General features: G+C 32.8%; 2 protein-coding genes across 2 annotated transcripts; both read right to left on the bottom strand.

Annotated features, from left to right (window-relative positions):
- Positions 1–2,149: 2,149 nt before the first annotated feature.
- On the bottom strand, positions 2,150–5,115 carry LOC21400066 (vinorine synthase). Its single transcript, XM_010105233.2, has 3 exons — positions 4,582–5,115; positions 3,916–4,297; positions 2,150–2,952 (listed from the first exon to the last, which is right to left on the bottom strand). The coding sequence occupies exons 1-3, from the start codon at positions 5,056–5,058 to the stop codon at positions 2,408–2,410; spliced, it is 1,404 nt and encodes a 467-aa protein (XP_010103535.1). The 5' UTR covers positions 5,059–5,115; the 3' UTR covers positions 2,150–2,407.
- A 6,664-nt stretch (positions 5,116–11,779) lies between these two features.
- LOC21400065 (probable cysteine protease RD19D) lies at positions 11,780–14,262 on the bottom strand. Its single transcript, XM_010105232.2, has 4 exons — positions 13,777–14,262; positions 13,471–13,590; positions 13,088–13,331; positions 11,780–12,171 (listed from the first exon to the last, which is right to left on the bottom strand). The coding sequence occupies exons 1-4, from the start codon at positions 14,257–14,259 to the stop codon at positions 11,900–11,902; spliced, it is 1,119 nt and encodes a 372-aa protein (XP_010103534.1). The 5' UTR covers positions 14,260–14,262; the 3' UTR covers positions 11,780–11,899.
- Between the last annotated feature and the right edge of the window lie 656 nt (positions 14,263–14,918).

Raw genomic sequence — 14,918 nt, 5'->3', positions numbered from 1 at the left:
TTTCCCTACGTCCATGCTCTGCCTCTGAAAACAGAGCTTCATTTAAACCTTCTAAGTAAAACCCAAAGAAGAAAAAAGAGTACTCAATCTCAGTGCCTTTAAGAAAATTTACAATAGGGAGAGCGATGATATTCTCAGGTCCCGTTCATTTCACTGATTTGAGTTTAGAATTTGAGTTTTGTTACAGTAAAAAATTTTAAAAAACAGTTACATCTAATTTTTTTACTACAGTAAAAAACTCTCACATAAAGTTACATCTCAACTCGAATTAAAAACTCAAATCAACAAACTAAATGAGACTCTAATAATCATGGATTTGTAGAAATTTCGGATATATCCAATACCATTCTTTTGATTGCAACTGAACTGCTGCGATTGGATTGAAAATGAACCACATAATTAAGTGGAGTCATTTTCAATCTAAAGATCCTTCAACCATAATAATGAGTAAAACCAATGAACTTGATAAGTTCAAGTTTGTTTTTGTTTTTTCTATTATTCTCTTTCTTTCTTTCTTTCTTTATTTCTTTCATTTTAATTGTTGATGCAAAATCAATAGAAATAGCAGGAAATATGTCAATATAAAAAATTTAAGAAAGTATATAAGTTAATTTTTAATTATAGAAATTAATAGGTCATAATTTATCAAGTTATAGTTTATAACTAGATAAGTTATAAATAAACTTATCAAGTTATAATTCATAAGTTATGGACAAAAATCGTAAATTATGAATAATAACTCATCAAGTTATAGTTTATAATCAGACAAGTTATGGATAAAAATAATACTTTAACCTATTTATTAACTTATATAAATTATTAACTTATTAATTTTAATTCATCTCAATCTCAAGTCTCGACATATTTTTTTTTTCTCTCCAAAATCAATTTATAACTCTCGTCTAAACCTATCAAATGGGTCAGGCTGTACTGACACAACTGATTTAATTAGACAGTAGGCATGATCGTACTATAATCGTATTTAGCACGGTCTATTATTTGTTCATGTCGTGTCGGGCTGATCCACAAATTCCCACTAATTGGCCCGATATAGTCCATTAACCCTTGATGTGCCATGGCATGTCCGTCCCTCATTTAATCTTGTTAGCCCATTTAAACCCATATTGGCCCATTAAATTTTAATATTAGCTTTTAAAATTTTGATGTTTTTTTTTTTTTTTTTTAAATTCAAAGGAGCTATTTTAATTTTTAAGGAAACGGTTTAAATACACATAAGAAAAATAGTTGTGACAAGATCATAGAAAAGGTTGTGACATTAGTTGAGATTTTTTTTTTTTTTCCTTCTGATTAATTGTGACCAGAATGGTACAAAGTGATCATCCGAGTCTTTTGTTTTCCTTAGGTCTTGTTAGGTCCGGGGAAAAGAGAGTAACGCGACACAGATTTTGAAAATTTCAGGTTTCTATTTACGCTATTATAAATAAATATTATAAAAGAGGTAATATATAATTGAGCTGCTAAATTAATGAAAACCTAGCTAAAAGCGAAAACACATTCAAAATTCGATCAACCAATTTATGGAAGTAAATATCAAATTTTATTAATAATAATAAGAGTTGTAATAATAATAATAATAATAATAATAATAATAATAATAATAATAATAATAATAATAATTGTTATTACTTGTACCATTTATTATTATTATTTAGCTCAATTTAAACTTATACAAATTCTAAATTCTATGGTAGGTTTTCAATTGTATAATGAAAAAATGCTAAAGCATTACTTGCTATTACACTAGTTTTTCTTTTAAAAAATGTTAGCATCACTTTTTTAATCACTTTTTTGTCAATTACTGCATTTGATGTTTAATATATAGATTTTACTATCTTATTTTCTATTTAGATAATAATATATTATATTAATAAAGTTCGCGTGGCAATCATTTAATATAGAGAGTGACATAAAAAGTGATGCTGACATTCCCTTTTCTTTTATCAAACTAGATTTTACTATATGTTAATGTTAACTCACGAAATTTCCACAGGTCGTATCAGGGAAAAAAAAACATAGAGCAAAAAAAAAAAAAATTAAGGGAAAAAAAAAAAAAAAAAAAAAAAAAAAAAAAAAAAAAAAAAAGCCTTTAACTTAAAAAACAAGGGTACTGTGTACCTTCCAAGCGGAACTAAGGTGGAAGGCACAATATATTGATACCTTCCAGAAAACAAACAAAGTGCAATAATTGTCCAAGTATAGATATTTTGAAACAACAACAACAACAATTGTAACCAACGAAATCGCTAATTTGCTGTCATTCAAACAAGCAACTACATAATTAGGAAGAAAAGAATGATCCCTTCTCCTTAATTTTATTTCCAGAAAACATGGGATGATCACTAAAAAGATAGATATCACGGATCAATTAGCAAATTAAATGCCAAAGTCACAGGCTTGAAATCCCAGGATTCAGAGCAGCAAACGCCAAAAACTCCTTATCACTCTCCAAAACCTTCATTTGCTTTTCTTCCAACGTAATCCATGCTTCAATCCCCTTACCCCACTGCGCATCAATGAAAACGACGAGGTTTCTAAAGACAGGCCCAACTTTTCCCATCACTCCCACCCAAAACGGCTTCCCCCACCCGAAATCGATGTCGTTGAAGAGGCCATTCCACCCGGTGAAGGCGAAGATGTCCGGTTTTTCTGACTCCATCGAGAACATCGCTTCTATTTGGCTCAAAAGCTCCGATATCATCGCGAACCCCTCTTGGCCATGCATGCTTTCCAGAAAATCGTTGTCGAAACCTTCAAGAACTTCCTTTAGCAGTCCAACCAGCTGGTGGAGCTCTCTCTCCGTTTCGTTCGCAGGATTCGCGGCCGCAAAGGCCCACCAGAAGAGATTCCCCGTCGAGTTTTCCAGCGAGTAGGGCTTCTTTACTCTCGGCCTCATGTTAACCGCGTGGGCCGCCACTGAGAGCTTAGGTGAACCTGTGTTTGGATATGTCAACAAAAGTAGTTACTATAGGCATCATTGGTCACCCAAATCATATTAGTAATGTTAATCTTTTGTTAGTGGAAAGAGGAATTATTCTTTAGATTTGAAGGAAAAAAGTGAAACAATTTTGCTCACAATTTATGTAATTTGTTTGAACTAATTGTTTGTCCTTCAGATTATTCATGAATCATGATTTGCTATATAATTAACTCAAATTATATTTCTTTTTTGAATTTTGGTGATTAGTCATGTCTAATCATTATATGTTATATCATCTTTAAAGCTTGAATGAATAAGGAAACAAGTATAAAGCCAGTTCATAATGGGAAATATGTACATCCAAGAGAGGAGTTCTTATACATTCAGCACAACAAATATTTCATTCACTGGAGAACAGGATGTTTATATTTCTATTTCAAAAAACAAAAAAAAGTCCTTATTTTCAATTTTTTGTTAACAATGAAACTGAATAATTAAGAGTTACTATACAATCATTAATTAAGAAAATAATGCAGTTTGTATTATTGTACTTCACGTGTAATATTTAAACATGCATGAGTTAGGACACAACATGACCAGAATAAATATCTTGTTGTTATTTTATAGTTTGAGATTATAATTACATAATATAAATATCTTATCATACCTAATTTTTATGTGCTATATATGTGTATAGGATTCGTGCATGTGTACCATTTTTCTTGTTCCCTTCTATGTTTCTCCAATAATAATATATCACGTTATGGCTTTTTAATTGATGTGTTATAATATTATTAGAGAGAAAGAGACATGCATAAGGAGACACAGGAATTGATTCTGTGTAGTGGAAGTATATTTATATGGCCTTAAGAATAAGTGTTATACTTAGTGTTGGACTATTCTATTTTCAGTACATATTACCAATGGACGCCTAGGGACTGACTCCCTCTCCTTTTGGAGTATCCTTTCTCTCTTACCTGAGACCGCCCAAGAGGCCGCCGTCGCATGCTTCCATATAAAACCGGTGAGTGCCTCGTTGCGCGACGGCTTTGGGACCCGATCACTTTTGGCTTTGGCTCTCAAAGTGGCTATGGCTTTGGCATCGAACACGAATCTCTTGGTGACATAATTAGTTTCCTTGAACCACATTTCGTCCATCAAATCCAGATGGCTCTGGGGCAAGTCTCTCGGCGGAAAAGCCGATGAAGCTCCGGCGAGATTTGGAAGTACGACCTTTTCAGGAGAGTTTGTGAACTCAGCTGCCCACGTTTTGAGCAAATACATCACCGTCGCTCCATCGCAAAACTTGTGGCTTAAGGAAATACCTAGAGCTATTCCTCCGCAGGCAAAGATGTTCACCTGCATTACAGAAAAATATACGGTTAATCAAATTGCTAGAAGACATATACCTTAGCAGATCAAAAAACTTCTCTAATATATTACTATATATAGATATATATGTTTAAAACCTAGCCAGCCAAGTTTTTATGTGGTTAATCAAATTGCTAGAAGACATATACATTAAGGTAATATGTTAGCAGATCAAAAAACTTCTCTCTAAATTTTATTGTATATAACCTTATTAATTGTGACTTTAATTGCCAAATGTTATACAAATCCTCGTCACTTATATTTAGCACTACCTGAAAAGCGACCTGAGGAAGCGATGAGGTTTCTGCAGCTTCCTTGCGAAAGGGAGGGAAGGGGAGGAAGTGGTCTAAGGACTCGGTATCCCTGAGTTTGAAATACTCGGACATACGACAATTGACTCTGGCTTCCACGTAGAGAAGCCCGGCGTCGAAGTCATCGACGTAGAGGTTGTTTTTGATCCTGCCGGCGAACGGGTAGTGGAGGTTGAGAGCCTCCGAGAGCGACTTCTTCAGCTGGGCGAGGGTTTCTTGCAGAATATTATCATTATCATTACCATTATAATTATTATTGTTGAAGTTGTGATTTTGATCAATATAATGACCTAATTTAGCATTCGGATAGAAGATGATTCCGGGTGGGTAAGTGAGAGGAGTGAGCTGGTCAAAGAGGCATAACTTGTAGGGTTTCAGATGGTGCAGAAATGGGTTTGATGGTTTGACGTATTCTCTTGAGATGGTGATGACTTGCATGTTTTTTTTTTTTTTTTTTTTGGTTAACCACAAGTACTGCTTTGATTTGGAGTGATAGAAGACTAATATGTGTGCGTGTATACATACATATCATATTTACCATATATAAGGGTTTGGTGGCCGTACATGAATAATTAATGAAATGGACGAGATGAATTTATTGCTTCTGCAATTTTTAATATTGGATGGTTGCAATTTTTAATATTGGATGGTTGCAATATTCAATTTGTCTTAAAAGTGGACTCATGGTAAAAGTGATGCTTATAATGCTTATTGGTACCGACGGGATGCCTATTTATAATTCGCTTGTCTTCTCCATGTCATTACGCAAAAGAGTGCTCGATTACTGTCATAGTGGTGGGGCCACTCATTGTGATGGTATACCAATTTTCCTCTTAAAAGAATTTGGACTCTTTCGTTGGGACCTGTTTTTAATAATTATTAGATGGAGTTAAAATTATATTAAATTAAAAAAATATATAAATTTAATGATTAAAAGTAGAGAATTAATTATATTTTTTTATCCTATTAAAAAATTCTCAAAACAAGACAAAAAATAAAGGACATTTCGGCTTTTCGTATTTGAATTTTTAGACCCGTTTAGTTTGTTGATTTAAATTTTTAATTTGAATTGAGATGTAGGCCTCGTTCACTTTGTGGATTTGAGTTTCCAATTCGAGCTGAGATGTGATATTTTTTGAGAGTTTTTCACTGTAACATAAAAAGTTAGATGTGACATTTTCTGAGAGCTTTTTACTGTAGAAACCTAAAACTGAAAACTCGAATCAGTGAAATGAACGAGGCCGTAATTTTATGTGAGAGTTTTTTATTATAGTAAAAAAGTTAAATGTGACTGTTTTTTAGAGCTTTTTTCTATAACAAAACTCAAATTTTAAATTTAAATCGGTGAAATGAATGAGGTCTCAATTTTAAAAATCTTGAATTATGAGATCTCAAACTTCCAAAAAGGTTTCTCTATTGGTCGTTTTGTTAACCTTATCTCGTCCTGAATAATAAATTAAGTCATAAGCTGAATTTTCTTGGCATTTGGGCTCACAACTTTCTTTATTTTGTATTTGACATTTTCTTTAACTTCGAAAGGAAAATTTTGGTGTTCGTTTGATTTTTTTATTCACATTTTAAAATTTATTACGGTTTTTTAATATTTTTTAATAAAATTAAAATCTCATCGTAATCAAACTTTTAATTCGACGATTGAAATGAAAGGCTCGTTTAGGAGAGCTCGTGTTTTTATTTTTAAGTAGTAGAAGAAGAGAATCATAGATTAGAATCTTTTAATTATATTTGAAGTGTATAAGAATGAGCTTCTTTATTTCATAGATATTTTTGAACCTGTTTAGGAAAACAAGTCAAGAATACTTATTGTTGTAAAAAGTAATGTAATACAAGAATATGGATGAAAATATTTAGTTTGTTCTTCACAAATAAAAGGTTAAAAATGTAAATAAAAAATCTTTTCATATGTCCTTTTCTTCATAAGTAGTACTAAGGAAATAATTTATTCTAAAAGAGCTTATAAAAGTTAAAATTGTCTATTTAAATAAAAAGTAATTTTTAGACTAAATAAGCTAAAAACCATTTTTTAAACCAATCTAAACAGGCTCAAAATCAATAATGGAGAGGGAAATTATATTTGCACCCGGCCTTAAAATAATAAAGACACACCATAATTAGTAAAATTACAAAAGAGGACAACTTAGAGAAAGATCTAAGAATCTTAAAAAAAAGATAAAAGAATTATACTTAAGTATATGGCTATGAAAGTTCCCACAGTCACAGTACCCCTTGCTCACTTCCCTCGTCTTCTCCCAAATTCATCTCTTCCACCTCTCTCCTTTCTTCAGTTTTAACAATCTCTCACAAATATACCTTGTTTTCTTTTTATCATCACTTTTATTAATAATATTCTTAATTCATTCTCCCATTAAAGCCTAAATAATCGCTATATATATATATATATATTCATTTTTATTATGTCCTTGTGATGCAGATAATTTGGGCAAAATTACTAGAAGCATTGAGAAAACCCAACACGGAAAGAGAGAGGGGGAAAAAAAAAATGACAAGATGAAATTTAAACCTTGATATACATATACATATATATATTTCGTTTCAACCGTGTCTCTATTTAATACTGTTTTTTGCTTGAAAGTCTCCATTTAATATTTTGCCTAAATGTATATTCAAATCAGATTAATCTAACTTAATCTAATCAAGGATAAAACAGCTTCTTTTGAAGGAAAGAAAGAAAATTCAGAGGACTTTTAAAATCGGTTGTCGTCAAATATTTTATATAAAAAAAGTTATTGCCTGTGGGGTGCAGAGTGTATAGTGTAGACTACGTGAAAGTTAAACCCTTTGAGTTTATCCCTAAAAAAAAATAAAATAAAATAACCCTTTGAGTTTAAGGGTATAAGTGTAATAAAAGGAATAATTTTCAGGATGGGTGTCAATAAAAATATGAGGTGCGAATATAATTTCCTTTCTGCCTTTTTTATTTTTTCTTTTTGAAAGGTTCTATCTACCTTTTTATAAGTAATTAAATGCCATAAGAAATGTCATTATTTTAAGTTTTATTTCGCGCCTTTGGTCCGCAAAAATGTCTATTTGTTTGGATGGAAAATTGGAAGGTCCTTAGAAGCTCCCCTTTTTAAAGTATAACGTATTATTTTTGTCCAAACATAATGTTAAAATACGTTAACATAAATTGATTATGATAATTAATGACAACAAAGCGATTGAGCATAAACAAAAAAAAAAAATCATAAATGAAATTGAGGAAATTGGCCATCCATTCCATTATATTTTGGGTAATAAATCGGTTCCACATTACACCAATATTGTAACTAAATAATGTTAACACCATAAATAATCGTCCAATTACATACTTTTGTTTGTTAAAGATCTTCAATATCATAGGATTATAAAAAGTATATAATTGGATAACTAACAGTTGTATGTGTATTTGTATTGGACCTCTCTGTCAAAAAACATTTATTTTTTTGTGGACTTGGGACACGAAAAAAATCAAAATGTTATCTCTCATGTCATTTAATAATAGAAAGAAGACAAGGACTAATGGTGCCAACAAATTAAGAGTTTAGGGGATTAAGTGTAAAATTTTTTAAAATAGGGACCCATTACGCCAACAAATTATAAGTTTTGGGATATGAGTGTTCATATAGTTAAAATGGGGATTAACGATGCCAACACAAGAGTTTGGGGGACCTGAGTGTCTAAATTCTTAAAATGGGGACTTTAGTGCTAAAGGTTACAAAATTTGGGACTCTTGGCTCCAAAACTCATTCTTAAATTTAATTAAATTAAAAATGTACCCATCACGGATGACTTGAAATTTTACAGAAATAGTCACATTATAAGGGTAAGATTGTCTCTTTATTATTGTTTAAAAAGCTTAAAAATTGGAGCCTTTTGTAATTAATAATATAACCATGTATTAGAATTTTAATTTATTATGTAAGGTGATTATGTCCTTTATATTTTAGAAATCTTTGTTTATTTTAGTGTCAAAGACTAAAAAGAGTAAGAATCCAATGTTCAGAGAGTAACGTGCTGAGTAACAATTAGTTGGACTAACTGTGTCAGTAACTCTTTTAGAGAATTCAATAATAATAGCATAGAGACACCGCGTGAGCTAATAATATCTTATAAAGATTTATATCAAATTCAGTTAGTTTTGTATACCTTTTTATTTTTAGTAGTTTATGCCTAATCTAACTTTGAAAGGCATGCAGCATCAATAGGATATCACCAGCGTAGAAAGCTCCATAATTTTATTTGCGCCTCTATCATTCTTGACATGATTTATTTATGAATCCACATGTTCTTTTGAAGAATAGGGCACTAATGCAGGAGCATCTTCAAGCTCTTAAATTTCTTGTCGTTTGTGTCGATTGCTATAAGCTAAGACTTTGTTGTCGTTTCTTCTAGTTTCTAAAACTCAGGGTCGTTTTGTATTCCCTCTCCGGTGAGAAATAAACCGGAAAAATGAAAATAAAGAGGACCAAAAAAGTAGGGGGGAAAAAGTAATAACAAAAAATAAAGATAATTGCCCGGATAACGGTCTAGTGAGAGCACAAAACAGTTGAATAAAATAATAAACAGTAATTGAACAAGAGAAACTATTAAAATAGAAATTGCGGTAATAATGAAGCAAAGTCCATAAAATAAATGGATGTCACTAAAATAATGGGAATAGTATCAAAAGGTAGATTAGGAAAGGAACAACTCCCACAATACATAAATTATACTGACAACTAGAGATGGCATTGACTATTGCTTGTTAGTTTATTATTTACTTTACTAATGATTTCTCATGGTCACATGTGTTTGAGCAGTTAGGGATGAAATGCAGATTTTATGCCTTTTGGGAAGATGAAATAGTGAGAAAGCATATATAGGAAGTATATCTAGAGAAAAAGTAGCTTCAGGAGAGTTCTTTATATGTTATCTCTTTCCTTGCTAACTTTTTTTTCTTTGTAACTTCACTTTTCTTCATCTCTCTCTTTGTTCATTTCTTATGCGTATCTCACACTCTCACTCTCGCTCTAATTTCTTGTTGTGTGACTATCCCGTACTAGTTAAAAACGCGCTCGTCACTCATTTAAAATAATAGTTACATAAATTGTTAGAAAACAAAAAAGAAAGGATGAAAGAAATAAAAACAACAATGAGAAAAAAAAAATCTAAAGCAAAAAATAGAGAAAGAAGACAGAAAAAATTTTAAGAAAAAAACTTTTGCGAAATATTTTGCAACTGAATCTGAAATTTATGAGGATCACAGGTGAAATATGTTTATGTAGGCACACATTTGAGAATAAATTAATTTAGCAAGGTAATTAGAAAAGAAATATTTTAAACAACCCTAAAAATAGTATTTAAAGGAGATATATAATTTGAAAATATATAAAAGATTTTTTTAGGGAGAGTATGAATAAGATAAGTATAACGATGCTTAAAAAAAATCGCATTTGAGAAAAAACTATACAGTGATGATGTTAGAAAAATAAAAGTATTTATGAAAACTATATTTAATAAAATAACTTTTTAAATGATTGTATTTTAGTGGGAACATGTTTGAGAAAAAAAATATTTCAATGGTGGCAATTTAAAAAAAAATAATGCCAATGAAACGCATTTAAAAATTAAAAATTTTGGAGGAGAAAGGAAAAAAAATAGAGAAAAGACAAAAAAATACAAAATATTTAAGTGGGGAGCACATTTGACAAAGACTTTTAAACAGAGCATATTAGTAAAAAGAAAAATGTATATATTTAACTGGGGCACATTTAGAAGTATAAAATATTTTATTGAAAAAATAGATGTACCAAAAAAACATGTTTTAATCAAAGTGTGTACTTCAGTAAATATTATGAACATAGTGACCAATATGTACATATAATATATTTAAGGGAAAAGATATTCTAATGAGGACAAATTAATGAGAAACTTATTATGGCATGCATTAGAGAAGAAAAAATATATTAAAGTAAGGGCACATTTGAAAAAAAAAAAATAGTACACTAATTACGAAAAAGAGCATGAATGAAGGTCACATTTGATAAAATGGAGGATTATAAGGGAGAGATAAAATTTTAAGAGTAAAAGAAGAAAAACAACAAAATTTGTAAAAGTGCAAGAAGAAAGGAAAAAGAGAAAAAGACAGACACAAAAGTATAAAATAGAGAGGCCAAATCTTTGAATAATGAGTTAAGGTAACTCTCCTATATATATATATATATTATATAGATGTATAGATATAGATGATACAATGCTTAATTTCCATTAAGATCCAGAGATGTCTCAAGATCAACGGTCAGGTTGCACTAATTAAAGGGGTGAGATGGTCTTTTCATGGTAATGGGCTTGCACGCCATCATTTGTCCATGGGCCGTATAGATTGGGCCTACAGGATGGCAAATGAACAAAGGTCCACATGCCATCACTGCCCTGATTTTCATGAACGACAACATTGCTAAGTATGTCGTTTGCCTTCAATTAATTTATGCATTAGTGGAATTGTCGTCCTTGTTCTTGAAACGACATTAGCATTTTGTATATTCGAGGAGTCGTTTATTTAACTATCACCCTTGTTATTTTTCACTCTTATTTCTCTCTTATCATTTGGTAAGCTGTCAGTATTGTTGTACAGGTGTGGGTTCAGAATTAACGTTAGTTATAGTTAAATTGCTTCCAAACCACACCCTATGATATTATTCCGTGCGAAAATCCAATTGTTGGATAATCGAAAGAATCGATGAATTTTTTTTTGTTTTGATTTTGAAGTGGCTGAACTGGTATGGACCAAATCGTACTATTCTTTTCAGAGTTCGTATTTTGTTGAAGAATGGTTAATATAGGTCGTTCGGAAAAACTAATCGATCGAGTCGTCAATTTCTAGCATAAATTAGCGAGGTTGTTGGCAAATTTTTGTCACTATTATTACGAGAGACATAATATAGTTAGTTAAGTAATTATATGTTGTTTCACATAGTAGACGCACACTAGTAAAAATTACATAATAAATAGAAACATAGATCCCAAACTTGCATTATTAGCCCGAATTTTGCCAACCTAGATATACGGCTCCATAACAAACATCACATATACTACCACTGAGCTAATATGAAAAACAAGTGATAAATCCCAGAACGTAAAAGGGACAATTTTTTTTCCTTTTTTTTGTTTTTGTTTTGTTTTTCTTGAAGGAAAAGACAATTATTTGTTCTATATATTAGACGTTCCGGGTATATAGATACTCCAGACGAGCCTGCAGGTAAGAGCGACTCAAACCATATTTTCAAGAGGTTTGAGTTAAAACTGCAGAGACCATAGTGTTCATGCCACACATACCGTGGCCTCGGCAGAGCTTGTAATATCCGTTCTCCCCCCACTGCTTTCCCCATGAATTCTTGATGATCCAGTAGGGCTTGTACCCAAACCTGAGAATGGAGTAACCTCTGGAGCTGAATCCGACGAGCAAAACACCGTGGTTCACCCATCGCTTCCCGCATATTAGGGGACACGACACTCCCCCTATGTATGTTTGCATGAACACGGCATTCAACCCCACTGCACATATGTAAATTTACATGTCCGTTACATACGCACAATTCAATCCTTATAAGCATTGCAAAAAAAAATCAAGTAGGTGAAATGTAGACATATAGATATTATTGTTTCTCATTATAGAAAAGTTGCACAAAATAATGCAAGCACCAAAGAGTACTTGACTATCTACCTTTTCCTCCTCTGTATATTTATGCAATATGTATTATATTCCTATATTAATTTTTGGGATAAGTACCATAGACATATATTACAAAACTAAGGGGCTATGTAATTTCAAACTCTAGATGGTGTAAGTAATATGTTAATTAGTTGGACAGGAAATGGGATTCATGTTACGCAAAAGTACTACTACTAAAAGCAATTACTAACTACTATGTCAATAATTTGTTAAATTAGAGGATGAATCTTCCCTTAGGACCCGTTTACTTCGCTAATTTGAGTTTTTAATTTGAATTGAGAAAACCGTTTACTTCGCTAATTTGAGTTTTTAATTTGAATTGAGATGCAATTTTATGTGAGAACTTTTTAATTAACAAAAAATTTAAATCTGTGACTATTTCTGAAAGCTTCAAATCCTCTTACCCATTAACATCCCAGAAGATTTCACAAAACCCCTATCGCTTAGTTTTGACTTTTCAGAAATATATTAACTCCTGCATTGGGAATCACAATAGGTGTACTAGTAATTGTATGGTTAAAAAGAGAAATATCCGCAGGGATACAACAACGTACTGGACCTGAATCTGAATACGCCTGACCTTTGGGAGTTCTTCCAGATAAGGCAAAGTTACTTTCAATTATTATAGCAAAACTTGAATCGGTGAAATGAACGGATTACTTTTTAATTATTATAGCAAAACTTGAATCGGTGAAATTAATAAGGTCTTAATATTAAGAGGCCCCAAAATTAATATACCTGAGAGAGGACCGTGGTGGACTAGATTTGCAGCAATCTGGTTCTCATCAATAGGAATGTTGGTAAAATTGGCAACTTTTACAGCCACTTTGTCTGGATTGAATTTGCACTCGCCCTTTTTTCCGGTGTAGGGATAGGAACTCTCCTCTTCTAATCCTCCCGCCTCCATCAAATACTTGTAGGCATTCGTCATCAGTCCCCCACCGCAACCGTTGTCACAAGCATCCTTCTCGGTTGCGTCGCACTTTGCGGCGCAAAAAGTTTCAAAAATTAAGGGAACTAATTCAGAGAGAGCTCGAGCTCTATATATACTTGTTTTACACACACACACGTAAATATGATAATAACAATAATACATGTGCCAAAGGAAACTAATTAATTACCGTGTGATCACAATCGACAAGCTGTTGTTCACTGAGATTGAGAAGCTTGCCAGTTGCAATAAAATTAGCCCCTTCAACAGCTCCTGTGGTGCTAAAAGCCCAGCATGATCCACATGAACCCTGCATCAACATTATGTAACTAATCACCCTAGTAGCCTAGTACTAATAACTGCTGCCTCGAAATAATATATAGCAGCTTATAAAAAAATGAAAACATACACTAAAGAGAAACAACATATACTAGCTTATAAAAAAAGTAAAATCCTAAGAAATAGAATAGAAAAAGATCAGAAATAGAATACTAACTTGCATCTTAACATCGGTAACAGCTCCCTTCTCTCTCCAATCAAAACTCTCCGGCAAGTGGCCACCTCCATCGACCTCCGCCGCCGCCGCCGCAGAATTTGCAACGTTCCCGTGGCCGAATCCGGGGCCACCCCGAAAGCCGGTGTACATGCTCTCGAACTCCTCCTCGGAGAGGTCGGAGAAGGGCGTGACGCCGTGCACGGCGGTCGGATCCAGAGCCTGGTGTTCGGCGGCCCTGAGCATGTTCCTGGCGAAGATCCCGAGGCGGCGCACGTACTCCTCTCTACTTCCGTAGGTCTTTCCGTACTTCTCCATGAAGATCTTGAACTTCTTCTCCGTCCCCAGAAGCTCGTTTCCCGAGAATTTCGGGTGAAGGTCGTCTGTCACTTGGTGGATTACTGGGTCCTGATATCCGAGAGCCATAGTGAGAGTGAGTGCGCAGGTTAAGGCTGCTGCGACCACCGCGCACGTTAGTCCCCCCATCGATATCCTCTCGCCGCTTCTTTCTTCTTCTCCTCCTCTTCTGGTTTGGCTTTGTAAGACAGATTTTCCGTTGTTTTACGTTTTTACCCTTTCTATTGGATTCTTAGAAAATTTGATTTTCTTTATTTAAAAGACGAAAATATTCTAGCTTTAGGAGATTACGAGTACGTCGAGATTCGATAATTAGACATTTGTTGAAAAACGATGGGCAAGACGGTCTTTTCAAGATAGTAATCAGCGGAACAATGTTTGTGTGGACTAGTTCATGTATTTTCGGATGTGACGTATACTAAGGGTATAACGGTAAATGTATCGTTATTGGAAACGGTGCTTTGCATGCAGAGACGTTCGTATCCAAGAATCCAACACGTAGAAGTTGCAACCATTTGTTTTTGACACGTCTTTAACTCGTATTGCTCCTCCTGGCTTTGGCTCTTGCGTTGTAGTCTTGTAGAACAAACTCATATTTTATTCTTTTTCTAATGCTTGGTGTGCAGTATTTTTAATAGTTTTCTTCGATCGTTATAACGTTCGTTCGTGGGAAGAGCTGAAATTAGAAAAAACTTAACGAATATATCTCAACCATCTCCAACGTAAATGTGTTAATTAACATCAAAAATATAATATAGTAGGTTATTTTTATTTTTATTTTAATATAT

This window comes from Morus notabilis, unplaced genomic scaffold (assembly GCF_000414095.1).
Source record: "Morus notabilis unplaced genomic scaffold, ASM41409v2 Scaffold413, whole genome shotgun sequence".
Classification (NCBI taxonomy): domain Eukaryota; kingdom Viridiplantae; phylum Streptophyta; class Magnoliopsida; order Rosales; family Moraceae; genus Morus; species Morus notabilis.
This window is presented reverse-complemented; position numbering and strand designations above follow the sequence as displayed.

Coding starts and splice junctions, on each gene's coding strand:
- LOC21400066 (XM_010105233.2), bottom strand. CDS start 5,058: ATGCAAGTCATCACCATCTCAAGAGAATACGTCAAACCATCAAACCCA. Junction 4,298..4,581: donor TTCCTCAGGTCGCTTTTCAG/GTAGTGCTAAAT, acceptor TCTGTAATGCAG/GTGAACATCTTTGCCTGCGG. Junction 2,953..3,915: donor GGCCTCTTGGGCGGTCTCAG/GTAAGAGAGAAA, acceptor ATCCAAACACAG/GTTCACCTAAGCTCTCAGTG.
- LOC21400065 (XM_010105232.2), bottom strand. CDS start 14,259: ATGGGGGGACTAACGTGCGCGGTGGTCGCAGCAGCCTTAACCTGCGCA. Junction 13,591..13,776: donor TTACCGATGTTAAGATGCAA/GTTAGTATTCTA, acceptor ATGTTGATGCAG/GGTTCATGTGGATCATGCTG. Junction 12,172..13,087: donor CCACCACGGTCCTCTCTCAG/GTATATTAATTT, acceptor ACATATGTGCAG/TGGGGTTGAATGCCGTGTTC.